General features: G+C 39.9%; 1 protein-coding gene across 2 annotated transcripts in view; it reads left to right on the top strand.

The window, feature by feature from the left end:
- The window catches only part of LOC126198625 (cyclin-dependent kinase 7), an 81,601-nt gene that overhangs the window by 14,837 nt on the left and 39,986 nt on the right, over positions 1–26,778 (top strand). For both annotated transcript variants that reach the window (XM_049935082.1, XM_049935081.1), the window contains exon 4: positions 1,325–1,497. In XM_049935082.1, coding sequence (XP_049791039.1) covers positions 1,325–1,497 — 173 coding nt within the window. The remainder of the gene's footprint in view (positions 1–1,324; positions 1,498–26,778) is intronic.

Below are 26,778 nucleotides of genomic sequence, written 5' to 3'. Positions count from 1 at the left end.
TGGGAAAGTGGAAGGGGCATGCAATATGATCAGTGTTCATGAATAATGCATACAGACACATTTCCAAAAAAATATTAAATCACAAACGTGTGAAACTGATTCCTTTATTGAAATGCATATGTGCATATATAAAAGACGTGGCAAAGTGTGAAAAGATATTGGTGTAAAAAAAATCTCATTTGGAATGTGGTAAGGAGAGAAAATATCATTTATAGTGAGCTGCTAAATAAGAAATACAGTATTATTCAGCTTTTATGATTACTCATTGCACATAGGATAAACTATGTTTTAGTTGTAGCAACTGCAACAGCTTCTCCAGGAGTATGGTTACTCAGACTTATTAACTTTTCTAAGTGTTTGTGTTATTTGTCTGCTTGTGCTTATTATTTAAAAAATCCCTCATTACTGCTTTCTTTCCATCAATCCAAACTTGTTCCTTTGTTTCTTTAAGTTAAGGTAGTTATGCAACTTTCCCCCTCCTCAAGATACATTTTCTTTACTCTACCCAGTGCTCTTCATGTTCTGAAGAAACGATTTGAGTTCTGATAGTAGATGAAATGTTAGAATTGGTTTCGTTATGATAAACCATGGTCTGCGAAGATTTTGATTGTCAGTTCTGTTATTGTATTAACTTATAAAAATTAATCATGTATTAGATAAATTTCCACTCAAATGAATATTTTAACTAAAAGGCTGCCTTTCAATTGAAACATACAGCTGACAGGAAATTTATCTTTTGTGTAATTAATAAAATGCAGCTTAAAGCCCGCCATATATATCTGCAAAGATACTTTTTTCAGAGTCATACATACTTCATTTTCAAATGGGTGCTAAAGGAGAAGGAAATGTAAAATAGTTTTGTCTTTGTTGTAAAATAGAACTAATATCTTATTTCTACTTTTTTTGTCCAACCTAGTTATAGTTTTATATTCCATATAATTTACCACCTGTCTGTTAATTTCATTACTGTTTTCAGTTTGACACCTTTCGACTTCTTTGATATTTTCTTCTTTTTTATTTGAAGTGTACATAAACAAGTTATCGTTATTCAACTGAGCAGCATCTGAATCAACTTGTGTCTTTGGTATCTTCCTTGCATGTCTTCATTGGGCATATATCTGGATTTTCACGTCAACTATTAATCTCAGGATTATTTCTCTTTGCATCCTTAGAAATTCTCTCTTTTTTTTTTTTTTTTTTTTTTGTCGGTAACATGTTATCTAGAATTTTCAAACAATGTATTGATGTATGATTAGTTGGAGTAATAGTATAAAGGCATTTGCGTATCTGTGATCAATTTAGCAAGATGTTTCTTTTCTTACAGATGTATTTGGCCATAGGTCTAATGTTTCACTAGTCTTTGACTTCATGGATACTGATCTAGAAATTGTAATAAGAGATAACACTATTGTAATGACACCAGCAAATATCAAGGCATACATGCTTATGACTCTTCAGGGGTTAGAACATCTTCATTTGCACTGGATCCTACACAGGGTAAGAAATAAATTCATAATACATGTGATCAGCATATAAAAAATTTACAATTAAAAAGCTTCTCATTGCTGCAACATTATTTCATTAGTTGCCAGGACATTGGATTTATTGCCACAGCCTTAGACAAGTGAACTGCACTGAGTGGTTCAATTTGAGTTTTGTTTGATAATTGGTTTTTCTGTAACTGGTTTCATACTGTGTCATAAGTGTAGCTGTTGTTATATCTGTCATTACTTGGTTGAGATAATTAAGGACTGATTTGTGAAAGTTAATTTTTTTGATGCTTTTTATCTCCTTGGAAAATTATTAGATTGCTAAAAAACATAATTTGTAACATTTTTTTGCAGTTTACAAATTATCCAAAATCTTCCTTCTTCTATTTGAGACTTTTTACAATAATACTTTCCAGATTATATAGCTTTCATGATAGGACCTACTTTATATATTTCCTTGGCTTGCATTTTCAGAATGCAGTAAAACTCAGAAGAGTTGCAAAAACTCTCAAAATTCTCATTCTTATTGTAGTATTGTCAATTTATTTTTTCAAATGAAGAATTAATTTGCAACAATAACAGTAGGGTGTAACAACAGTAATTAAAGGTCTGAATGTATATCATTTGTAGTTTTAAGATCACATTTTCACCTGCATGATCCACAGATTCTATTTTTCTCTCAATATGGTTCATGGAGGGGTCCATAAATCTTTGATGAGCAATTGCTGCTGAAATTTTTGGGATGGGTGTGTGTTTTGATGTTTTATGCCAGGATTTGGATTAAGAGTTGACAAGATATTGAATAAATCAGGTTTTTATATACTGCACTTTGAATCTAGTGCAGGGTCATTATATAGATCACTGAAGAAAATCACTGTTGCGTCGTGTTCTGGTTTTGTTTCTGGTTGAAGAGTTGTAAGTTCCGTAGTAAAATAGTGGTATCATCAGTTGATGATGCTCCCTGTACATTTGTAACTGCTTTCTTTGGCTATTGTTTCTGTTCCTGATGCTAAGATGTGAATAAGCAAACTTGCATTTAATTTAGGTGCAGCTGTACCATAAAATCCAGAAATGGTAAAGCTATTTGGAAATACAGCTGCTTACAATAGGAAGAAAATAGACCAGTTCCATTTAACGTGTAAGGAAGACTTTCTATTAGCACATATTTTAAATAATTTTATGTAATTTATTCATACTGGTAGACCAAGTCAAGACTAGGAAAATAACTTGGATACCTCACTTCACTGCATTCAGTACTCATACTACATTCACTGGAAGTACTGAGATTATTTCATGTGCAACACAGGGAAACGAAAAGAGAAGACAATCTTTGGCATTAATACTGAAGAAATGTCTGAAATTTCCTCAAAAATAATAAATACTTCAGTCTCTTTAATTTCTGCTTCAAGTACCAAGTGTGTAAGTAAAGAATTTACCTTATTTCAGCAGTGCTAAGAATTAGCCCAGTTGGTGCATATTATAATAATGCATTTCTTTAAAATAAGTGGTTCTCCCTAGCATTGAGACTTGATCAACAGAGACATATTAAAATGAATTAACCATTTTTCTCAAATAACTTTGATGTTATATAATTTTTTCCTCAGAAATTTGCCTTTGGTTGTACATTAAAGAAATTTCTGTCAAAGGCTCCATTGATACATGTCTCTAAAGATATGCCTTTTCCCCCTGAATGTACAAAATGCATTTATTTTGTTGTTGGAAATAATGACATTTCAGTTGTACTGGAGGCATCAGTGATATTTCAGATGCTTGTTTTGAAAATAGTTTGCTTTTCTGGCACAATTAAATACAATTATATCTTATTGAAATTATGGGGAAGAAGCATATTTTATTTGTGGCTCTTTCTATTACATATTTTTCCTACTTGAGTTTTGCACCAATGCTTTCTTTTCAAGTGGAAATATATTTAATCTTCTGTCTTCCAGTTTTCATCATCTGGAAATTCTTTGATCAGCAACTAATCACTTTTTAGTCTCTAAGACCCGTGAGTGTACAAGCTTTCATATCTCCTGAAAATATCACAAACAAACAACATATGCGCCCCCCCCCCCACTCTCTCCCTTAGTTCACTTTAATTCACTTTCTGGTAGTACCCTTTTTGTGTTCTTTTGTCTTGACTGCCTTGACTGTCAGCACCTGGCTCATTATCGATGCTTGTTATAAAATTCACTTATTTGATGAATATAATAATGGCAATAATAATAATAAACCCCGTGGAGGCCCGGGAAAAGAATAGGCCTCTGGTATGTTCTGCCAGTCGTAAAAGGCGACGAAAAGAACAAACCACTAATAGGGCTAACCCTCCTTTGAATGTGATTGTGATTAGTTGGTTCAGGACAGAACTAAAGAAGCCTCGGACGAGCGCCGTCATGGTCGGGGACGACGTTTGAACCCTATGCCTGCCCACAATGGTAACGACACTGCTAGCCAACTGGAAAATGATTTAAATCCAAATAGAGGTGTTTTGCAAGATATGCTTCCTGCAACCACCCTAGAAGGAAAACAAAGACAGAGGATGAGATTGTCAGATGAAGTTAATCGACACCTCATGTTCTGTTATTACCAAGCAACAAACCTAGGAACCAACACAACTGGATACAGATCACAAATATACACATTTATTATCAGATACCCAGAATTAAAATTTTTAACAGAACAACGACTAGCTGATCAGATCTGTGTAATAATCAAAAATAACAGGATACCCCAGTCAGAATTAGAAGACATCAAACAACAAGTACAACAAATACTGGAACAAAATAATGTGCAATAAGAAGAATAAGAAAATACAGTAATGGAAAAAACAGATGCCTATAAATATCTAGGATACAGACAAAAAATAGGAATAGATAATACAAATATTAAAGAAGAACTAAAAGAAAAATATAGACAAAGACTAACAAAAGTACTGAAAACAGAATTGACAGCAAGAAACAAGACAAAAGCTATAAATACTTATGCTATACCAATATTGACCTACTCATTTGGAGTAGTGAAATGGAGTAACATAGACCTAGAAGCACTCAATACACTTACACGATCACAATGCCACAAATATAGACTACATCACATACATTCAGCAACAGAAAGATTCACATTAAGCAGAAAGGAAGGAGGAAGGGGATTTATCGACATAAAAAACCTACATTATGGACAGGTAGACAATTTAAGAAAATTCTTTCTAGAACGAGCAGAAACTAGCAAAATACACAAAGCAATCACTCATATAAATACATCGGCTACACCACTGCAATTTCATAACCACTTCTACAACCCTTTAGATCACATAACATCAACAGATACGAAGAAAGTAAATTGGAAAAAGAAAACACTACATGGCAAGCACCCGTATCATCTAACACAGCCACACATCGATCAAGACGCATCCAACACATGGCTAAGAAAAGGCAATATATACAGTGAGACGGAAGGATTCATGATTGCAATACAGGATCAAACAATAAACACCAGATATTACAGCAAGCATATTATTAAAGATCCCAATACCACAACAGATAAATGCAGACTTTGCTAACAACAAATAGAAACAGTAGATCACATCACAAGCGGGTGTACAATACTAACAAATACAGAATACCCCAGAAGACATGACAATGTAGCAAAAATAATACATCAACAGCTTGCCTGACAACATGAACTTATAAAACAACATGTTCCCACATACAAGTATGCACCACAAAATGTACTGGAGAATGATGAATACAAATTATACTGGAACAGAACCATTATAACAGATAAAACAACACAACTAATCGAAATATCCATACCCAATACAACAAATATACGAAAGAAAACAGGAGAAAAAATTGAAAAATACATCCAACTGGCTGAGGAAGTCAAGGACTTGTGGCATCAGGATAAAGTTGACATTATACCAACTATACTATTAACTACAGGAGTCATACCACACAATATCCACCAGTACATCAATGCAATACAGCTACATCCAAACATATATATACAACTACAGAAATCCGTAATTATTGATACATGTTCAATTACCCGAAAGTTCCTAAATGCAATATAACATATACCATACAGTTAAAAGGAAGTCACGCTTGATCAAGGTCCGCGTCACTTTCCATTTTTAACCAGACATAACACCTGAGAAAAGATAGAAATAATAGTAATAATAATAATAATAATAATAATAATAATAATCATTCTGTCTTGCTCAGAGGCCTGGTGCAGGTCTTTCATTTGGACACCACAAACCCAGTACTCTCACCAGGGGAAGGGGATCTACAGTTTAACATTAAATCCAAACCATGTGTTCTTTCTGGGAAATCTTCACATAACTGAGAAGTGGGTAAGAGTAACATGAGATATTCCATGTTCTGACTGGGATTCGATTCTGTGAGCTTTCGGTTTCCAGGCACGCTCTTTACCACACTTTACCAATAGACTACTGGACCCAACACTCGCTTTACAAGTAGTACAGTTAAAACACACACACACACACACACACACACACACACACACACAGTACTGACACTGAGTGGAATTATGCAGCTGTTGTGGCACTGAATTTGTATCTCAGAGAAGTGTGGTTCAGATCCACTTCCAGCCATTCAGATTTAGGCTTTTTATTGTGAAATCATGTCAGGAATGCTGATCTGCTCCCTTTGAGATATCACGAGTTGTTTCCTTCCCTATCCTTGTCTAGTGTGAATTTCTCTCCTAAGATCTCGACATGAATAAAATGGTAAACTTACTAACTGCCCTTCCATTCTTCTCTCGTTATCAGCATATACAGACATTGTACTTTGGTGTTAAATTTAGCAACTATTGTTTTATCTCTGCTTACAAATGTCAAGAAGTGAGAATGTTAATATGAAACATTGTAGAAGATTAACACTGACAGCACAGTAAGGAAATGTCTAGAGGTTTGTAGTTTTTGCTGTTTGGCATTCATTTATGAGGAACTGTATAAATGTAAGGAGATGGTATTGATGCATTCAGCGAAACACAGTGAAGAACTCTAACGTTCCATTGTAATAAAACTAGGGCACAATGCTCCTTGCATTTGTACCTTACTATTTTGTGTGTCCCATGGGCCATTTTGAAAAGCAAGCACTTCACAAGACTCAACCAATGGGTTCATTCAATGTGGCAGTGGATTGCTGACGTTTTTGGGATGTAGTGGTGTTAGCTTAACTCTTTGGATTGGTAGCATGGTACAGATCTCTATAAAAACAAGGAGCATTGTAAGTAGCACACCAGTTTGTTTACACTCTGCAGAAGCTATGTGGTGGGGATATTTTGTACTCAAAGTATGGTAAGCTTGCTCAGTTTTGCAGGCCTGTGTCTGAAGTGACTTCTGTTTTCCCAATATTTTGGCAACTGAGTTGGAATCTGTTTGGCGTAACAAAAAGATTCCTCATGTTTTGAGTAAGCCATTGATTAGTACACACACCTAACCAAAAGACTTAATGCAGATTTTCCTATTCTGGAGATTTTTAAGACAAGGTATTTTCGTACATTCATAATTCTTTATTTACAGATTGAGCCTTTAACATAGAGTTCCAAGTTTTTATTATTTTAACAGAAAATTGAAATCCTGAGTACACTCAAGCAACTTAAGAACAGACCTTTGAAAAAATAAACCCTCACATACATCCATTTCAGCACTGATAGTTAAGTGTTTAACCGCTACAGAATGTCCACTCCTACGGCTGAATTCCATTTTGGCCACAGTAGCTGGAGATGTTGCTTGTGTGTGTGTGTGTGTGTGTGTGTGTGTGTGTGTGTGAGGTGTGCGTGCATGTGCAAATGTGTTCATTTTCTTTTCTGTATAAGGCTTTAGCCAAAAGCTCAATGTGTAACTGTCTTTCCATTGAGCCTGTCTGCAACTCAACATGTCATCTTTCCAGTGAATAGCAGTCTATTCTTTTCGTAATATTGTTGATACTCCGTGTACTTTCCATTGTTCAAATGTGATTAAAGTATGTTTTGAAATACAATAGCATTAGCCAATACCATAGCTCTCTCTAGGTAAAGTATTCTGTTCAAGCCAGGTTTGTGCATTCTGATTCATTCCTGACCACAGACAGCGGAAAGGATTGCTTTTTATACTGGGCTTAAAACAGAAAGACCCAACTGATGCAACAAAGTAGTCTCTTCTCTATTTGATTTTCTCAGAAACCTTGAAGTGTGCCAGCCAGAAATTGGTCATAATGAAATGCATTTATTTTATGACTTCTGTACCACTTAAAAATGGACACTAATGCCCTTCGTGAGAGAAAGAACGTTTAATGAACTGGTATATTATTTCATTATTCTTGGTCACAGCTATATGGCTCCTGATAGTGTATGTGGTAGAGTGGAAAAAGACTACTGAAAAAAAAGGAAGATATTCTTCCACATGAAATTTCCTGGCAGATTAAATCTGTGTGCCGGACTGAGACTTGAACTCGGGACCTTTGCCTTTCGCAGGCAAGTGCTCTACCAACTGAGCTACCCAAGCATGACTCACGACCCATCCTCACAGCTTCAATTCTGCCAGTACCTCGTCTCCTACATTCCAAACATCACAGAAGCTCTCCTGCGAACCTTGCAGAACTAGCACTCCTGGAAGAAAGGATATTGCAGAGACATGGCTTAGCCACAGCCTGGGGAATGTTTCCAGAATTAGATTTTCACTCTGCAGCGGAGTGTGTGTGCTAATATGAAACTTCCTGGCAGATTAAAACTGTGTTCATATCAGCGCACACTCCATTGCAGAGTGAAAATCTCATTCTGGAAACATCCTCCAGCTGTGGCTAAGCCATGTATTTGCAATATCCTTTCTTCCAGGAGTGCTAGTTCTGCAAGGTTTGCAGAAGACCTTCTGTGAAGTTTGGAATGTAGGAGACGAGGTACTGGCAGAATCGAATCTGTGAGGATGGGTTGTGAGTCGTGCTTGGGTATTTCAGTTGGTAGAGCACTTGGCCGCAAAAGGCAAAGGTCCCGAGTTCGAGCCTCGGTCCGGCACACAGCAATTTTGAGGCGAATGTTTCCTGGAAGGCTTATCTCTCGGATGGGGGATCTCAACTGGCTCACATGATCACTGGACTTAGCCCCATGTGATTTTTTTCTTTGGGGTTACCATAAGGCAAAGGTGCATTATAACCATCCCAACAACCTGGAAGACTTACAGAACAATATTGAGGCTGAAATTGCAGGCACACCAGAAGACATGCTTGAAAGAGTGCATGAAAATTTCAGAAAATGACTGGCAGTGTGTGGTTTGTGAAGGTAGACTGTTATAACCTTTAATCACCAATAATTGCATGGATATTCAAACACACTCACTTAGAAACAATATCTCGTTACATGATAACAACTCAGTATCTCTTATTCGACTGGCGTGCCGTGACATGCGGCCGGCGCCGTTCGTAGCTAGGTGGCGCTCCCGCACTCAGCCGAGTTGCGGAGCGCCTCTATCGCCGTTTGCGCGTACTGTTGTGGCGGCACTGTTAAATGTCGTGGCACTGTCACAACACTTTCCCCCCTTAAAAACCCTCACTTCCTTGGAGACATGGACAGTGCGGAGACATCCATGGCCTCTTGTGAGGCCCCGAGAAGATCCCACGGAGAGACACCAGAGTATGGTCAAAAATGTCCAGGACGGAAGCTCGTGCATGGAACGTGCCTCCTGGACGAGATTATGGGTGAAAACTCCGGAGCAGCATCCATAGGTGTCGTGGACCTGGGGGTGTGCTCCAGCGAGATGGGTCCCGGAGATGGCGTCGTCGTGACTGGGGCCGGTTCCAGCGTACTCAGAAGCGGTAGCGACGTCGGCTGCATCAACACGTACGGTAGATCGGCAGCAGCGACAGGTCTGGCTTCTCGGGCTGGTGGAGGCGAAGGAAGGGGCGGTGGCACCGGCGTGGCCACCACCCGTGGGCGCATCTGGTCGTAATGGCGAACAACCATGCCGTCGTCCGTACGTATTTCACAAAGCCGGCGGCCGCGAAGAGCCTTGACCACCCCTGGAATCCATTTAGGGCGAGATCCATACTCTCGTGCCCACACGTCGGCGCCCACCGAGTATTTTCCCACACCAGGGGACACAGCACAAGGCCTGACAGGGTGAAGCAGGTGCAGTAGAGTGCGCGGTTGGTGGCCATGCAAGAGTTCAGCAGGGCTGCGAGCACCCAGAGGCGTGAAGCAATAAGAACTCAGAAATTGCAGCAGAGCGTCATCTGTGGAAAAATCACTAAGGAATTTTTTCATCTGGCTTTTGGAAGTGCGGACAAGGCGCTCGACCTCCCCATTTGATTGCGGATGGAAGGGCGGTGCTGTAACATGATGAATCCCGTGTCCAGTACAAAAATCACGGAAGGCCTGCGAAGAGAACTGAGGGCCATTGTCCGTGACGATCGTGGATGGAAGACCTTGTAGCACAAAGATTTTGGACAAAGCCAGCGTCGTCGCCGCAGTGGTGGGCGACGTACATCGAACAACAAACGGAAACTTCAAGAAGGCGTCAATCAACAGTAGCCAATAAGTACCGAGGAAGGGGCCGGCAAAGTCAGCGTGCACCCATTCCCATGGCTGCGCCGGATCAGGCCACAGAGAGGGCATTGTACGAGGTGCAGCCAGTTGTTGAGCACACTGACCACACACAGCAACCATGTGGGCGATGTCTGAATCAATACCGGGCCAATAAACGTGCCTGCGGGCCAGGGACTTAGTCCAAGAAATACCCCAATGGCCTTCATGCAACAGTTTGAGAACATTTTGCGAAGAGAGGCTGGCACCATGACCCATGGAGATGCGCCATCCATGGCCAGAAGAACAACACCATCACGAACAGACAGACGAAGGCGCAAGGCATGGTAGTTGCGAAGGGGATCCGATGCCCGGCCCTTGGTCCTGTCCGGCCAACCCCATTGAACAAAACCGATCACCTGACGCAGGACCGGGTCCCGCGCAGTAGCCGACGCGACCTGCGAACCTGTAAGTGGAAAACCCTCGACCGCACGACGTTCTTCCTCATCAATGGGGAAACAGAGTAGTTCATCACGATCGAAAACCAGGTCGGGGCCCATTGGCAATCGCGACAATGCATCAGCGTTGGCGTACTGGGCCGTGGGGCGATAGTGAATCTCATAGTGTAAACGAGACAAGTATAAGGCCCAACGTTGCAGGCGGTGAGCTGCCTTATCCGGAAGCGACGCCAATGGGCTGAACAGAGAGACCAGCGGCTTGTGGTCGGTGATGAGGTGAAACTTAGAACCATACAAAAAATGCTGAACTTTTTGAGAGCATAAATGATAGCGAGTGCCTCCTTTTCGATTTGAGAGTAACGCCGTTGCGCATCGTTGAGGGTCTTGGAAGTATAGGCGATGGGTCGTTCCGACCCATCCTCATACCGATGGGTGAGAACAGCCCTTAGGCCATACTGTGACGCGTCAGTCGCCAGAACCAAGTGCTGACCCGGACGGAATGTGGCAAGACAAGGCGCCGACTGCAAATGAGCCTTCAGGTGGACAAAAGCCTGCTCACACCCGCCGGACCAACAGAAAGGGACGTTTTTGCGTAACAGCTGATGCAGAGGATGAGCTACCGCCGCCGCAGATGGAATGAATTTGTGATAATAAGCAATCTTGCCTAGAAACGCCTGAAGTTCTTTGACTGTAGACGGCCGGGGTAGAGCGTTAATGGCCACAACGTGCTGACGTAGAGGACGTATACCCTCACGGGACAAGTGGAAACCCAGATACACAATGGAGGGTTGGAAGAACTGTGACTTGGCCAGATTGCGCCCCAACCCAGCCGAATGCAAAACCCGAAACAGTGAACGCAAATTGCGAAGGTGGTCCTCAGTGGAGGCCCCCGTGACAACAATGTCATCCAGATAGTTTATGCAGCCGGGAACGGAAGCCGTGAGCTGTTCCAAAAACCGCTGGAAAATGGCCGGCGCGCTAGCGACGCCAAATGGTAACCGCTGGTACTGATACAACCCACAAGGAGTGTTGATGACGAGAAATTCCTTGGAAGAAGCATCCAACGGCAACTGATGGTACGCCTCCGATAGGTCAAGTTTGGAAAACAACTGGCCCCCAGCGAGCTTGGTAAATAACTCCTCAGGATGGGGAATAGGATAAGTGTCAATGAGGCTCTGAGTGTTGACAGTGGCTTTAAAATCACCACACAATCGCAGACTCCCGTTTGGTTTAGAAACCACCACGATTGGCAATGCCCATTCGCTGGAGGTAACAGGAAGGAGAATCCCTGAAGCTGTTATCCTGTCTATCTCAGCCTTGACAGGTGCACGCAATGCCACCGGAATAAGGTGCGCCCGGAAAAACTTAGGGCGAGCTGTAGGTTTAAGAGTAATGTGGGCTTCAAAATCCTTGGCACGACCCAGACCAGTAGAGAACACGGACGAAAATTCAGAACACAATCCATCTAGCTGTTGATACCGAATATCCTCAGATATGAGGTGCACATCATCATCAATGGAGAACCTGAACAACTGGAAAGCATCATAACCGAACAGGTTTTCAGTGCCCGCATGATCCACCACATAAAACGTGAGGGGCCTAACAACAGACTTGTAGGCAGTGGAAGCATCAAACTGGCAAATGATAGGAATTTTCTGTTTATTATAAGTTCTCAGATTTCGTGTAACTGGAGACAAGGAAGGGGAGCCCAACTCCAAATACGTGCGAGAATTAATGAGAGTTACTGCAGAGCCAGTGACCACTTGCATGCGAATGTCTTTATCCAGAACACGAACAATAACCAACAACTTATTTGTTTGAGAAAGCACACAGTTAACATCCATGTCCGATGCCTCGTCCTCGTCGACGGGAACTTTAGGGGACTGACACACAGAAGCAATGTGGCCTTTTTTCCTACATGAATTAGGAACGAACCTGCTTCTGTGGTTGCTGTTGTCGCTGCGAGCGTTGCGACCCAACACGACGTTGTTTATGCGAGTGAACCACCGTCACATCTTCGTTCTTCTGTGAAAGAGGCAAATTGTCCGTGTCAAAAGTTGACTGTACAGCGCCTACATCACACCACGCGTCTATTTGCGCGCCAGCAGTGTGACACACTTCAAAGGATTGAGCGATGCTTAGAACTTCCGACAACGACGGGTTTGGCAGTTGTAGGGCACGTTGCCGAACTTCTTTATCTGGAGTAAGCCGTAGAATAGCATCCCTAACCATTGACTCAGCATAAGACTCATGATGAGTGTCCATGACAAACTGACATTTCCTACTCAGACCGTGTAGTTCCACCGCCCAAGCCCAGTAAGATTGATGGGGCTGTTTACGACACCAGTAGAACGCCACGCGGGCGGCAACGACGTGGGTGTTTTTTCGGTAATAGTTAGACAATAAGTCACACAGTTCTTGAAAGGACAGAGAGGCAGGTTCCCGCAGAGGGGCTAACTGAGATAGCAGCTGATAGATCCGTGGGGAAATCCAAGATAGAAATAACGACTTACACATAGGAGCATCGACAACGCCGAAAGCGAAAAAGTGTTGCCGCAAACGCTTCTCATAATCCTCCCAATCTTCAGCGGCCTCGTCGTAAGGAGGGAATGGACTCGGAGAAGAGGAACACAGACGATGAGTAAGCGACGTCGACAACGCCTGAATAGCAGCCGTCAGCTGTGTTTGTTGTGCCTGTATAGCAGCCGTCAGCTGTGTTTGTTGTTCAATGAGCGCTTGCATAAGCTGTTCCATGTCTGCCCCGTCACGAACACACAAATGCACAACACAGTGAAAATATCCGACCTCGTCGCCAAAAAGTGTTATAACCTTTAATCACCAATAATTGCGTGGATATTCAAACACACTTACTTAGAAACAATAGCTCGTTACGTGATAACAACTCAGTATCTCTTATTCGACTGCCGTGCCGTGACATGTGGCCGGCGCCGTTCGTAGCTAGGTGGCGCTCCCGCGCTCAGCCGAGTTGCGGAGCGCCTCTATCACCGTTTGCACGTACTGTCGTGGCGGCACTGTTAAATGTCGTGGCACTGTCACAACATAGACATTTGCCAGATACACTGTTTAAACCATGTAATTAGAAACTTCCATTATTGTCCAGTATGAGGAAAATAAAAGTGTAAGTTTCTAAGGGTTCATTTTTTATTTCATTTCCAAATCAGCAATTTACCACGCTCCACTGTATAGAAATGCATGATACTAAAGTGATACATTGTAGTATATTATTGTATTTGTATAAAAAATTTATTGTAGCTTTCTTTGTAAATAATGTTAAAGGTAAAAAAATCACTTCCAACGAGTATATTAACAAAACTTTTAACTTTCAATTATCAACTTAAGAAACCCTTTGAAACTTTGTCCCCTTACTCTGATGTAAACAATGAAATGTTTAGAAAAGTGAAAGATACAATTTTAATAGTATCTACAAAAGTAGTGAAAATGTTAACTATCTCATGAGTGTAATTTGTATTTTGGTGTGATATTTAAAAACTTCCTTTCTTCAAAAAGTTATTTTTTGTGTATTTACAGACTGTTGAATAAACATTCCTGAAGTATATTATTTTCCCTTTTTTCTTGATAAGAGAGCTATGGTTCACCCTCCCTGCACACAAAATCAGATCTTGATATGCGAGTATTCCCAGTTTTTATTTATGAATTGTGTTATTCATGCCAGCTAAACAATGAGACACACATGGTGGGTGGCGTTGGGAAGCATTGCAACTATGACAGTAAGCAGGAACAATGGAGTATATCTGTTGGCCGACAGATGGCAGTATGTGACTTGCAGTTTTGTTGTTTTTGTTGTTGTGGTCTTCAGTTCAGAGACTGGTTCGATGCAACTCTCCATGCTACTCTATCCTGTGCAAGCTTCTTCATCTCTGAGTAACTACTGCAACCTACATCCTTCTGAATCTGTTTAGTGTGCCTTGTTTTCCATCTACAATCTTTACCCTCTACATTTCCCTCCAATACTAAAATGATGATCTCTTGATGCCTCAGAATGTGTCCGACCAACTGATCCCTTCTTCTAGTAAAGTTGTGCCACAAATTCCTCTTCTCCCCAACTCTGTTCAGTACCACCTCATTAGTTACATGATCTACCCGTCTACTCTTCAGCATTCTTCTGTAACACCTCATTTCGAATGCTTCTGTACTCTTCTTGTCCAAACTATTTATGCTCCATGTTTCACTTCCATATATGGCTACACTCCATGCAAATACTTTCAGAAAAGACTTCCTGACACTTAAATCTATGCTCGATGTTAACAAATTTCTCTTCAGAAATGCTTTCCTTGCCATTGTCAGTCCACATTTTATATCGTCTCTATTTCAACCATCACCAGTTATTTTGCTCCCCAAATAGAAAAACTCATCTACTACATTAAGTGTCTCATTTCCTAATTTAATTCCCTCAGCATCACCTGCTTTAATTCGACTACATTCCATTATCCACATTTTTCTTTTGTTGATGTTCATCATATGGGCAACGGCCTTGCAGCAGTGGAGACAACGGTTTCCGCGAGATCGCCGAAGTTAAGAGCTGTGGGGCGTGGTCAGCACTTGGATGGGTGACCATCCAGGCCGCCATGTGCGGTTGCTATTTTTCGGGGTGCACTCAGCCTCTTGATGCCAACTGAGGACCTACTCGACTGAATAGTAGCGGCTTCGGTCAAGAATACCATCATAACGACTGGGAGAGCGGTGTGCTGACCACACGCCCCTCCTATCCGCATCCTCCTCTGAGGATGACACGGCGGTCGGATGGTCCCGGTAGGCCACTCGTGACCTGAAGACGGAGTGCTAAGGGATGTTCATCATATGTCCTTTCAAGACACTGTCCATTCCGTTCAACTGCTCTTCCAGGTCCTTTGATGTCTCTGACAGAATTGCAATGTCATTGGCAAACCTCAAAGTTTTTATTTCTTCTCCATGTATTTTAATTCCTACTCCAAAATTTTCTTTCGTTTCTCTGCTTGCTCAGTATACAGATTGAATAACATATCAGTTAGGCTAAAACTCTGTCTCACTCCCTTCTCAACCACTGCTTCCCTTTTGTGCCCCTTGACTCTTATAACTGCCATCTGGTTTCTGTACAAATGCTAGAAGCATAGGTTTGTCTTTCCTTAATCTATCTTCTAAGATAAGTCTTAGGGTCAGTATTTCCTCATGTGTACCAACATTTCTACAGAATCCAAAATGATCTTCCCCGAGGTCGGCTTCTACCAGTTTTTCCATTTGTCTGTAAAGAATTCATATTAGTATTTTGCAGCCGTGACTGATTTATTAAACTCATAGTTCAGTAAGTTTCACAACTGTCAGCACTTGCTTTCTTTGGGATTGGAATTATTATACTCTTCTTGAAGTCTGATGGTATTTCGCCTGTCTCATACATCTTGCTCACCAAAAGGTAGAGTTTTGTCAGGGCTGGCTCTGCCAAGTTTATCAGTAGTTCTAATGGAATGTTGTCTACTCCTGGGGCCTTGTTTCGAGTTAGGTCTTTCAGTGCTCTGTCAAACTCTTCACGTAATATCATATCTCCCATTTCATAATATTGCCCTCAACTATATCGCCCTTGTATACACCCTCTGTATACTCCTTCCATCTTTCTGCCTTCCATTCTTTGCTTAGCACTGGTTTTCCATCTGAGCTTTTGAGATTCATACAATTGGTTCTCTTCTCTCCAAAGATATCTTTAATTTTCCTGTAGGCAATATCTATCTTAACCCTGGTGATATATGCCTCTACATCCTTACATTTTATCCTCTAGCCATCCCTGCTTATCTGTTTTGCACTTCCTGTCGATCTCATTTTTGAGACATTTGTATTGCTTTTTGCCCGCTTTATTACAACTGCATTTTTATATTGCAATGTTAAGCAGTCATAAAATTTGATACAAAGGGCAGTGTCTGTCTGAAATTTGGTCTTTGAAAGAAATAAGACTATACACAGTAATGGGTATTGGACTTCTTCTGTGAGCATTTGGGTTGAGAATTGTTGTTAATAAAGGATGGAGGAGAAATCTTAATTGTAAAATGTATCTTGTTTATTAATATTCACTTTGACTGTTGTGAAGAAAAAATATAAGATCTATTGGAACAGCCTTCTGATATATAATGTTTGCTACACTGAGTGTAAAATGAAGTAAGATGTGTCATGACGCTATCGCCAGAAATATCATATGTATCCCAATATGAAGACATCCATCTTACTCGCAATGGATTTAAAATCTTTCTTTAATATTACACGATAATCCACTAAACACAATGCTTAATTATTTGTTCTGTGGGGCTTGATACTCCAGGATAGCTGCCTATGTGTAGTGGCAGCATATACATTTATAGATATTACTATTAATAAAAAACTGTACCTCTGGCCTGATATGAATTGGAAAATATTACAAGACGCAGTTTTCAGTTTATTGAGATTATTCTTTTTAATACTTGTAGCATTAAGTGACTGTTAAAAGAACTTATATGATTTTTGTTATCAGTGGCATCGCTACAATAACGAGCCTACACAAAATTGCCAGGGCAACATTTAATTATTACGTAACTGAATCATATGTGGAAAAGGTACCCGCTACTGACAAAAAACACATATTACCGTAGTTAATTTCATATATATTGAACAAAATGCTATTATTACTACAGATAATTTTATCAGTTACAGACCGTGAACAATAAGCGTCCGTCAGCTAGAACATCAGAACCGATAAGACAGTGAAACAAAAAAATACAGTCATTCTTCTTCTACAAAAAGGACAAAGATCGTAATACAAATTGCTATTCTGAGAGCGCAGATCACACTTCCATTGTTGAGTATCGATAACTCATTTATACTCTTTTTTACTGGAGGCTATGCTGTAAAAGTGCACTGGAATGCCATTTGCATAGCTACATACAGTCTTGTAAATGGCATTCCATGATAGTATATTCCCGTTTATTATTGGTCTGCATCCAAACATGTGACTGCAGACGTATTTGATTTAATAACGGTATTAATACATTCTTAGTTTATCTGCGTCCCAACAGATGACTACAGACACATGTGATTTCAATAGTTATGATGATACAGGTGCTTTATTGTAATTCTTGCACATGGATGATTTTACTCTGAAGTTGAGTACAGACTTTTTTATTACTTCTCCTCAGACTATGTTTTGTGCTCCCCCGTTTGGGTAAAAGCCGCTGGGAAACCGAGGGAAAACCAGGCTAGAGCTATAAAGATTGTCCTCTTATTCAACACTTAAATACATAAATACAGAGATAGTTAATTTCAATTCAGTTCGTTGTAGAGGTTTTTATAAAATTTAGAATGTTCATTATTAATTTTCTTTCGCGGTAAGCTGGTGAATTGATGAGGGAGAGGGCACCGGATTTCTCTCCCATCAGCGCGTACTGCAGGTTGTGACATCACTGAAACGAGCAATCAGTTGATGCGCAACAGCGACTAGCTGCACACAACCACATACCGGACGTGGGTCATCTTCTACCCTCCTTGCATTTGTTCTCCACACTGCTCCATAGCAAAATTTCGTGAAATTCAAGAACTGCATCAGCATCAGTTCATTATAAATAAATAGATTTTCATTCCTGCAGATGGGAAAAAAACACATGATTATTAGTCCTGCTTTTTTTGCTTCTTCCAGTACCAGCTTATGTCATTTTGTGTATGAAGTAATTGTCCACTTGTTAATATGTACAAAGTCCACTGTATGACACTGTTCAAGTACAGTTCGTGACGCTCTTGCTGCAGCTTATATTTCAGTTTCTTATTGCTGTATGACACTGTTCAAATTCACAGTCTGTCACACATTAATGTTTGCTTCATACAGTTGCTGTGTCCCAGAGTAGGCTGTTTACACAGTCTCACTACTTCTGTCATGCACCACACTGCCTATAATGTTACGAACAGGTATCTCCAGACACACTTGCACAGATCAACTGTTCTGTTCTCTTGCACGGGCAGATTCCCATTGTTGACTTATTTCACTCTGATCATTGATTTCCTGACATCTGTTTCGATCAGCTGTGCTTCGACTGTATTAAATAATGCCCTTGGCCGAAACTCACGTATTAGTTCGCCACGGTCTGTAAGCTATTCACTACATTTAACCTTAATACACTATAATAAAACCAACATCTCTGGTGTTGTAACGTTTAGACTGTTTCATGAACACTATTTATTACACTATATTCCCATGACTAATGTTACGTTTGTTCACACTGAATCCAGTTTATTGACACAATGTTCATTCGGGTCTATGCACACACAGTCACTGTTCCTCACAGTTTCTTGTGGCACATTAAATTGTTCATGAAAACTTTAACATTTTATTTACATGACAAAATACACAATGTGTTCATATGCACATTATAGCTCATTACAATGCACATTAAGTATTGGTAGTGTTAGTACCTTCCTGCTGCATGTGCTTGGCCATTTAGACCATTTTTTGGACTTTTCGACAGTGGTCTTTTTTATACAACAACTCAGTTTGTCACATATTAAGATACATATAAATATATAAACGCTGAATACAGGACTCCTGGATATGTCTCTGCTTCTGTGATATTTTTTAAAATCACTGTACTTGGCAGTTCATTTCACTCAAAATGTGAACGTACCTTAATGAGAACCGAGCGAGGTGGCGCAGTGGTCAGCACACTGGACTCGCAGTCGGGAGGACGACGCTTCAGTCCCACTTCCGGCCATCCTGATTTAGGTTTTCCGTGATTTCCCTAAGTCGCTCCAAGCAAATGCTGGGATGGTTCCTTTGAAAGGGCACGGCCGACTTCCATCCCTGTACTTCCCTAATCCGATGAGACCGATGACCTCGCTGTCTGGTCTCCTCCCCCAAACAACTCAACCCTTAATGACATTCTATCTTCATGAAGTTGGTAGATGAAACTACCTCTACTTACTGATCTTAACCCTTTCAGACCCGAAATATTTCTGGAGGAAAAAACATTTTTATTTATGTGGTAGTGGTATTAGGTGATTTTTTAATGATTTTAGGAGCAAGATGTATACAAAAATATGTACCCATTTCCAAAACGTACTTTGTTCTCTTGGCTTCACTTTAAGGACTAAAATAACTAATTATGAAATATTCTCTATTGTAATAATTAGTAAAATGCTCATTCAATAATTTCCATGTAAAACAACAACAATAATATTCAGTTATACACTGGAATATAGCAAACCATATATTCTGGTGGTCACGAGTTGCTGCGCTCTGCTACATTGACTTGCTGATATTTTTATAGTGATGCCCAACGGTTGGCAGCATTTGCGCGTGATGAAAAGGTTGAACACTTACAAGTGTGCAGCTCAGGTTCGCTTAGGGAACAAGTACTTTTGTTGCAGCTAACAGACTGTAAAAGTTAATGTACACAATTGTAGCCAGAGGGTCTGAAAGGGTTAAATTCTTTTTCATTCAGTTGATTCATGGCTTGTACTATTAGGTGTACTATTAATAGTCATGACCAATTAACTAGTCTCTTTAAAATTCTAGATATACCATTGCATTTGTCATTACATGTTTCTAACAAATTCTATCATGACGTTAAGTGCATGGAACTTTTACTACATACCAGGATAAAACTTTCATCTTGATTACACATAAATTGAAAATTCATACATGAAAAGAATATTATTAAGCCTAAACCTACATCTATTACATGCATATATATTATTCCTAATTTTTTTTTCAAATCCTTATATGGGTGTAAATCCACTGGTTTCTTATTCTCAGGATTAATTAGAAAATAACTACAGCCATAAGGTATTTTTTCACTATCTTTTGTGACCGCTAGTAATGGGCTGCTATACGGTGACACTGACGGCTCAATTATTCCCCATTCTAGCATATTATGTATCTCTAGTTTCACTACCTCCTTCATCGACCATGGAACAGAGTAAGCAGTGTTACAAAATGTCTTGTGTGGTATCACATCAATCACATCAATATTATATGTATAACCTCTGATGACCCCTGCTCTCTCAGAGAATACTTCTATATGTACCTTCAATAACGGAGATAATTGTAATTGCTGCTCTGGTGTCAGATGTGTGGATTCTTCTACTTTATCTTCTATTGTGCAGACAGGGCTTTGGTACTAAACATTCTCTCCACTGTGATGGCTACAATCTCGCCCCCCGAAATACTGCTGCATATGCAGTATTTTTGGCAGGCTACACTTCACTTTAACATTCTGACAATACTTGGCATGTATAGCTTTAGTGCACAGCAATTCCAGTTGCACTCTTGCTGCTCCAGACTGCAAATACCATGAGAGAGGTCCATATAGGCATTCCTTTCCCTCAAAAACTCCCAACCCAGAATAAAGGTGACTCCCAATCCCTTTACAACCAGGAACGTGCAGTTGAATGCTCTATTTCCCATAAATACGTCCACCTGTACCTGGCTCTTTGTGGCACCCGACACTTTGCAATTCTGAACTGGCAGCACTGGCACTTTATGCAATTGGCACAATTTCCTATAGAAATCATAACTCATCACATTAACTGTAGTTCCTGTATCAATCATGATATTGACAGGTATACTAAGAACTTTAGCCTGAACCACAGCCTGTACCAACTCACTGTCTACTGGTTACATCTCTTATTCTCTTATAAAAGTTCCTCCTTCATTCCAACACCATCGTTATATCTTAACATATTGACTACATCATGCTTCTCCTGACTCTCTTGTGAGCTCTCCCTCTGTCCCCACAGCTGACAACGGAGAGCTAATTGTGGCCGTCTTTAGTTTGCCGAATCAGTTGATGTAGGACGATTGTCGTTCGTCATATCACCTATTCTCTCACTTTGATTCTGATTCTGCCAAGCTGGGTTGTTTGAAGTACCTGGTTGCCCATGTTCGTTTCTATTATTGATATTGTTACGATATCTCTCTGTATTATTCTGACTATCCTGTTTCGGGATCTATTCTTCCCTTGTGGCCCTGCGTGTGGCATTGGCTGTTTATTGCCACCTCCTGGGCCAAACCTTTCCTCATCCCTTCGTTCCCTCCTGTATTGAGGTGAACTGTTTCCCCAAGACTGTCTATTGTTATTACCTTTGTCATCATTTGGATGACTATTAAATGACTGGTTTTCGTTCATAGGTTTACCATTGTGTTTTTGCCCATTAGAACAGTTATTTAAATTCTTGTCTGGTACATGGTTTAGTTTTTCTCTTATATTTGGTGGAAGTCTGGTTTTTAATAACCTAATCACATCACGATTTGAAAGTGGTTTGTCCCAATGTTAATATATTTTTTGAAATACTTTCTTAGGCTTCCTTGTTTAGGACTATGTGCCTCTGGACTGTACACTTCTTTTCTAGGTCTTTCCTGAATACAAGGTGACCAGTATTTATTTAGAAATGCCTTCTGAAATTGTTCACAGGTGTAGCTGTTTTCAGTTGCACCTGTCGCCCATAGAGCAGCATCTCCTACTATGTGTGAAACAATAAACTGTATCTTTTGTTTCTCGTTCCGTGCTCTGGGCAGTATGTTTCGAAAACTCTTTATAATTACAACCAAGTGAATATTTTTCTTGTCTATGGAGAAGGTCTGAAACTGGCGGCGGTTAATTAAACTCTCCTCCGTCGTTATTGATGGTACGGTGGGCACAGCCCCCACACCATTCGACATTCCACTGTTGGGACTACTCGTTCTTGCCTGCACCCCACAAATTGTACTATACGTGGCAGAGAATAATGGATTTTCGGGTGCAACATGTGAAGCAGGTACATAATTGTCCTCCATTCTCATGTTACTCAATCTTCCCTGTTCTGTATGATTGACCTGACCAGTTGAGTGAACTGCACGAATTGTACGTGTCATTTCTGTCTGTCTTTTATTGTCTATTTGTTTCAATTCAGTATTCTTTCCCCATTTCCTATCTCTCCATTTTCTACCCTCTTAGTTATGTTTTCAATATCTTCCTTCATGCTATTCTGCTCTATTTGCAGATTTTGTACATCTGTGGTTAAACTAGCTACCAAATTTGGCAATTCCTGGTACGCTTGTTTCAAACTGGCTATGTCTGCTTTCATGACATCTAAACATTTAAGCTGTTCATATATTCTGTTTTCCCTCTCTTTTTCCTTTCTTCTCTCTCACTTTCGCTTTCCTCCTGCTGTCTCTCCCTTTCTAACTGTATCCTTTCCCTCTCTCTTTCTCTCTCTCTCCTCCTGCTGTCTCTCCCTTTCTAACTGTATTCTTTCCCTCTCTCTGTCTCTCTCCTCCTGTTGCTTTTGGAACTGATCTAACTTCATCAAAATTGCAGTCATGGCGTCGTAACCAGGTGCGTCGCATGTAACTGTTTGCTTAGTTGCGGGCGCAGTTGTTTCACCCGCAACAGTTAGCAACATGCTGCTGTCAACGCTACGCTCGATTTCTGCGCACTGATGTGCAGTTTCTACTTCATTATCTGTAATATTTTCTCGTATATTTCTATTGGATGTAGATCCCATGGGGATTTCCTCCAATTCGTTATCACTACCCTCTTGTGAATCTGCTTCCGTATCAACTTCTCTCCTAGTCTTGCTACGTAATATCATGCACTCTGAACGAGGAATTATTCTATCACAATTATTTTCACACAGCAATCACCACAAAAATAATAATACAATATAAAAGTTCTAATTCTACTCAAATTTAGAGCAAATATAAATTATCTAGTGTACTTGAATTACTATTTGCAAAACACTACCACACGGTACGAACCATGAATATTGGCAAACTACATGACACATGAAAGCAAGAGATATTTTCAGAAGCCCTTACCTTCATTTTTATTGTCATCTTTATTCAAATCTGTTGTGGGTTACAGGCCTCCTGTTCCTCTTTAAATCGAAAATAATATTACTCATACATGTGAAACAGATTACATAGACAAGCATTAATTTTCTTACATTAATAATATTTTCTTCCCACATACATAAATTTTCTGGAACATCAAGCACCACGTTGGGCAGCAGTTACTGCGTAATTTTTAAAATGAATTAAAATTGAATACTGCTTCATATAACAATAACTTTGCTGTTATTCCTATAGTATGAAATGTTTGTTTAAAGCCATAGCTAATTTTTCTCATGGCGCTATCGCCAGAAATATCATATGTATCCCAATATGAAGACATCCATCTTACTCACAATGGATTAAAAATCTTTCTTTAATATTACACGATAATCCACTAAACACAATGCTTAATTATTTGTTCTGTGGGGCTTGATACTTCAGGATAGCTGCCTATGTGTAGTGGCAGCGTACACATTTATAGATATTACTGTTGTGGTTGTTATTGTTGTTGTGGCCTTCAGTCCTGAGACTGGTTTGATGCAGCTCTCCATGCTACTCCATCCTGTGCAAGCTTCTTCATCTCCCAGTACCTACTGCAACCTACATCCTTCTGAATCTGCTTAGTGTATTCATCTCCTGGTCTCTCTCTACGATTTTTACCCTCCACGCTGCCCTCCAATGCTAAATTTGTGATCCCTTGATGCCTAAAAACATGTCCAACCAACCAATCCCTTCTTCTAGTCAACTTGTGCCACAAACTTCTCTTCTCCCCAATCCTATTCAATACCTCCTCATTAGTCATGTGATCTACCCATCTAATCTTCAGCATTCTTCTGTAGCACCACATTTCAAAAGCTTCTATTCTCTTCTTGTCCAAACTAGTTATCGTCCACATTTCACTTCCATACATGGCTACACTCCATACAAATACTTTCAGAAACGACTTCCTGACACTTAAATCTATACTCGTTGTTAACAAATTTCTCTTCTTCAAAAACGATTTCCTTGTCATTGCCAGTCTACATTTTATACCCTCTCTACTTCGACCATCATCAGTTATTTTACTCCCTAAATAGCAAAACTCCTTTACTACTTTAAGTGTCTCATTTCCTAATCTAATTCCCTCAGCATCACCCGATTTAATTTTACTACATTCCATTATCCTCGTTTTGCTTTTGTTGATGTTCATCTTATATCCTCCTTTCAAGACACTGTCCATTCCGTTCAACTGCTCTTCCAAGTCCTTTGCTGTCTCTGACAGAATTACAATGTCATCGGAGAACCTCAACGTTTTTATTTCTTCTCAATGGACTTTAATACCTACTCCGAACTTTTCTTTTGCTTCCTTTACTGCTTGCTCAATATACAGATTGAATAACATCGGGGACAAGCTACAACCCTGTCTTACTCCCTTCCCAACCGCTGCTTCCCTTTCATGCCCCTCGACTCTTATAACTGCCATCTGGTTTCTGTACAAATTGTAAATAGCCTTTCGCTCCCTGTATTTTACCCCTGCCACCTTCAAAATTTGAGAGTATTCCAGTTAACATTGTCAAAAGCTTTCTCTAAGTCTACAAATGCTAGATTACTATTAATAAAAAACTATACCTCTGTCCTGATATGAATTGGAAAATATTACAAGATGCCGTTTTCAGTTTATTGAGATTATTCTTTTTAATACTTTTAGCATTAAAGTGACTGTTAAAAGAACTTATATGATTTTTGTTATCAGTGGTGTCGCTACAATAGTGAGCCTACACAAAATGGCCAGGGCAACATTTAATTATTACGTAACTGAATCATATGCGGGAAAGGTACCCGCTACTGACAAAAAACACATATTACCATAATTAATTTCATATATATTGAACAAAATGCTATTATTACTACAGATAATTGTATCAGTTACAGACCGTGAACAATAAGCATTCGTCAACTAGAACATCAGTATCAATAAGACAGAGAAACAAAAATATACGCTCATTCTTCTTCTACAAAAAGGACAAAGATCACAATACAAATTGCTATTCTCAGATCGCAGATCACACTTCCATTGTTGAGTATCGATAACTTATTTATCCTCTTTTTTTTTTTTTTTTTTACCAGAGGCTATGCTATATCATTCACCTCAGCTTTATTAACCACATTGGTGGTAAAAGATATATACCATTGCAAAAAAGGTATTTCATTTTAAATGCTCAAATAGAGCTGAAATTCACTGTATGTTTTTACTATATTATTGCACGTGACGCTCTGGCATGGAGCCAAGGATCTAATCTAAAACTGCAAACTTTTGTCTTGCAGACTTAATAAATATTTCGACTGCCAGTGACATACAATAGATGACAGTTTTATAATACTAAATTGGCACTGCTGTTTGTGATTGTTCAGCATCCGTTGAGATGTTCTTAAATCAACATATTTTCAATAAAATGACACTTCTGTTTCATGCATATTATTTCGTGTTAATTCCATGTTTTTCCTTCTCGGTCTAGATCACTTAACACTCATGAAGCTTAAACTGGTCCTTGTAAACATCATTGTAAGTACTTGGCAACATAAATAATTTTTTGTGTGGGTGACTACAGCAGCTAATAACACAGTTCAACATTGGTTATGATATTGCCTGCTTCACACGTAGTGGTTGAAGTAAATCTTTCTAGCTTTTGATGCATGGAATTTCACAGATATTGGAACCAAACAGATGAACACAAGCGTGGAGATCCCTGTCAACAGTATATAACTAAACTCTCGCTCGTTGGTGTTAATCGTCATCCCTCAAGGGAGTGATGAAACACTTACTTCTTCTTTACTCTGCCACCTACTGCAGACTGTTAACATTCTCATAAACCAAAATAATAGTATTCTGTTACAATATGAAGAATGGTGATCAAGGGAGGAAGAACTTGTAGGACAAGATCATGGTGAACTGTCTTCCAGGAGCGCTATCTCTGCAAGGTTTGCAGAAGAGTTTCTGTGAAGTTTGGAAGGTAGGAGACGTGGTACTGGCAGAATCGAAGCTATGAGGACACGTCGTGAGTCGTGCTTGGGTAGCTCAGTTAGTAGAGCGCTTGCCCGCGAAAGGCAAAGGTCCTGAGTTCGAGTCTTGGTCCTGCACAGTGTTTTAATCTGTCAGGAAATTTCATATCAGCGCACACTCCACTGCAGAGAGAAAATCTCATTCTGGATAATCAGAAATACTAGAATGGCAATGGATGACCTAAAGGAAGCCATGTCAAAAAAATCAAGATAAGATTGAATGGAATATCCAGGATGGAATAAAAAAATCTTATGAAAAGGAAGGATTGCTACTCACAATATAGCGGAGATGTTGAGTCATAGACAGGCACAACAAAAAGATTTCTAAACAAGTAAGCTTTCTATCAAAAGGACTGCTTCGAAGTAGACAAAACACACACACACACACACACACACACACACACACACACACACAACCACAACCACAGTATCTGGCTCT

This window comes from Schistocerca nitens, chromosome 8 (assembly GCF_023898315.1).
Source record: "Schistocerca nitens isolate TAMUIC-IGC-003100 chromosome 8, iqSchNite1.1, whole genome shotgun sequence".
NCBI lineage: Eukaryota > Metazoa > Arthropoda > Insecta > Orthoptera > Acrididae > Schistocerca > Schistocerca nitens.
The sequence above is the reverse complement of the archived record's forward strand: the minus strand, read 5'-3'. Positions and strand labels throughout refer to the sequence as shown.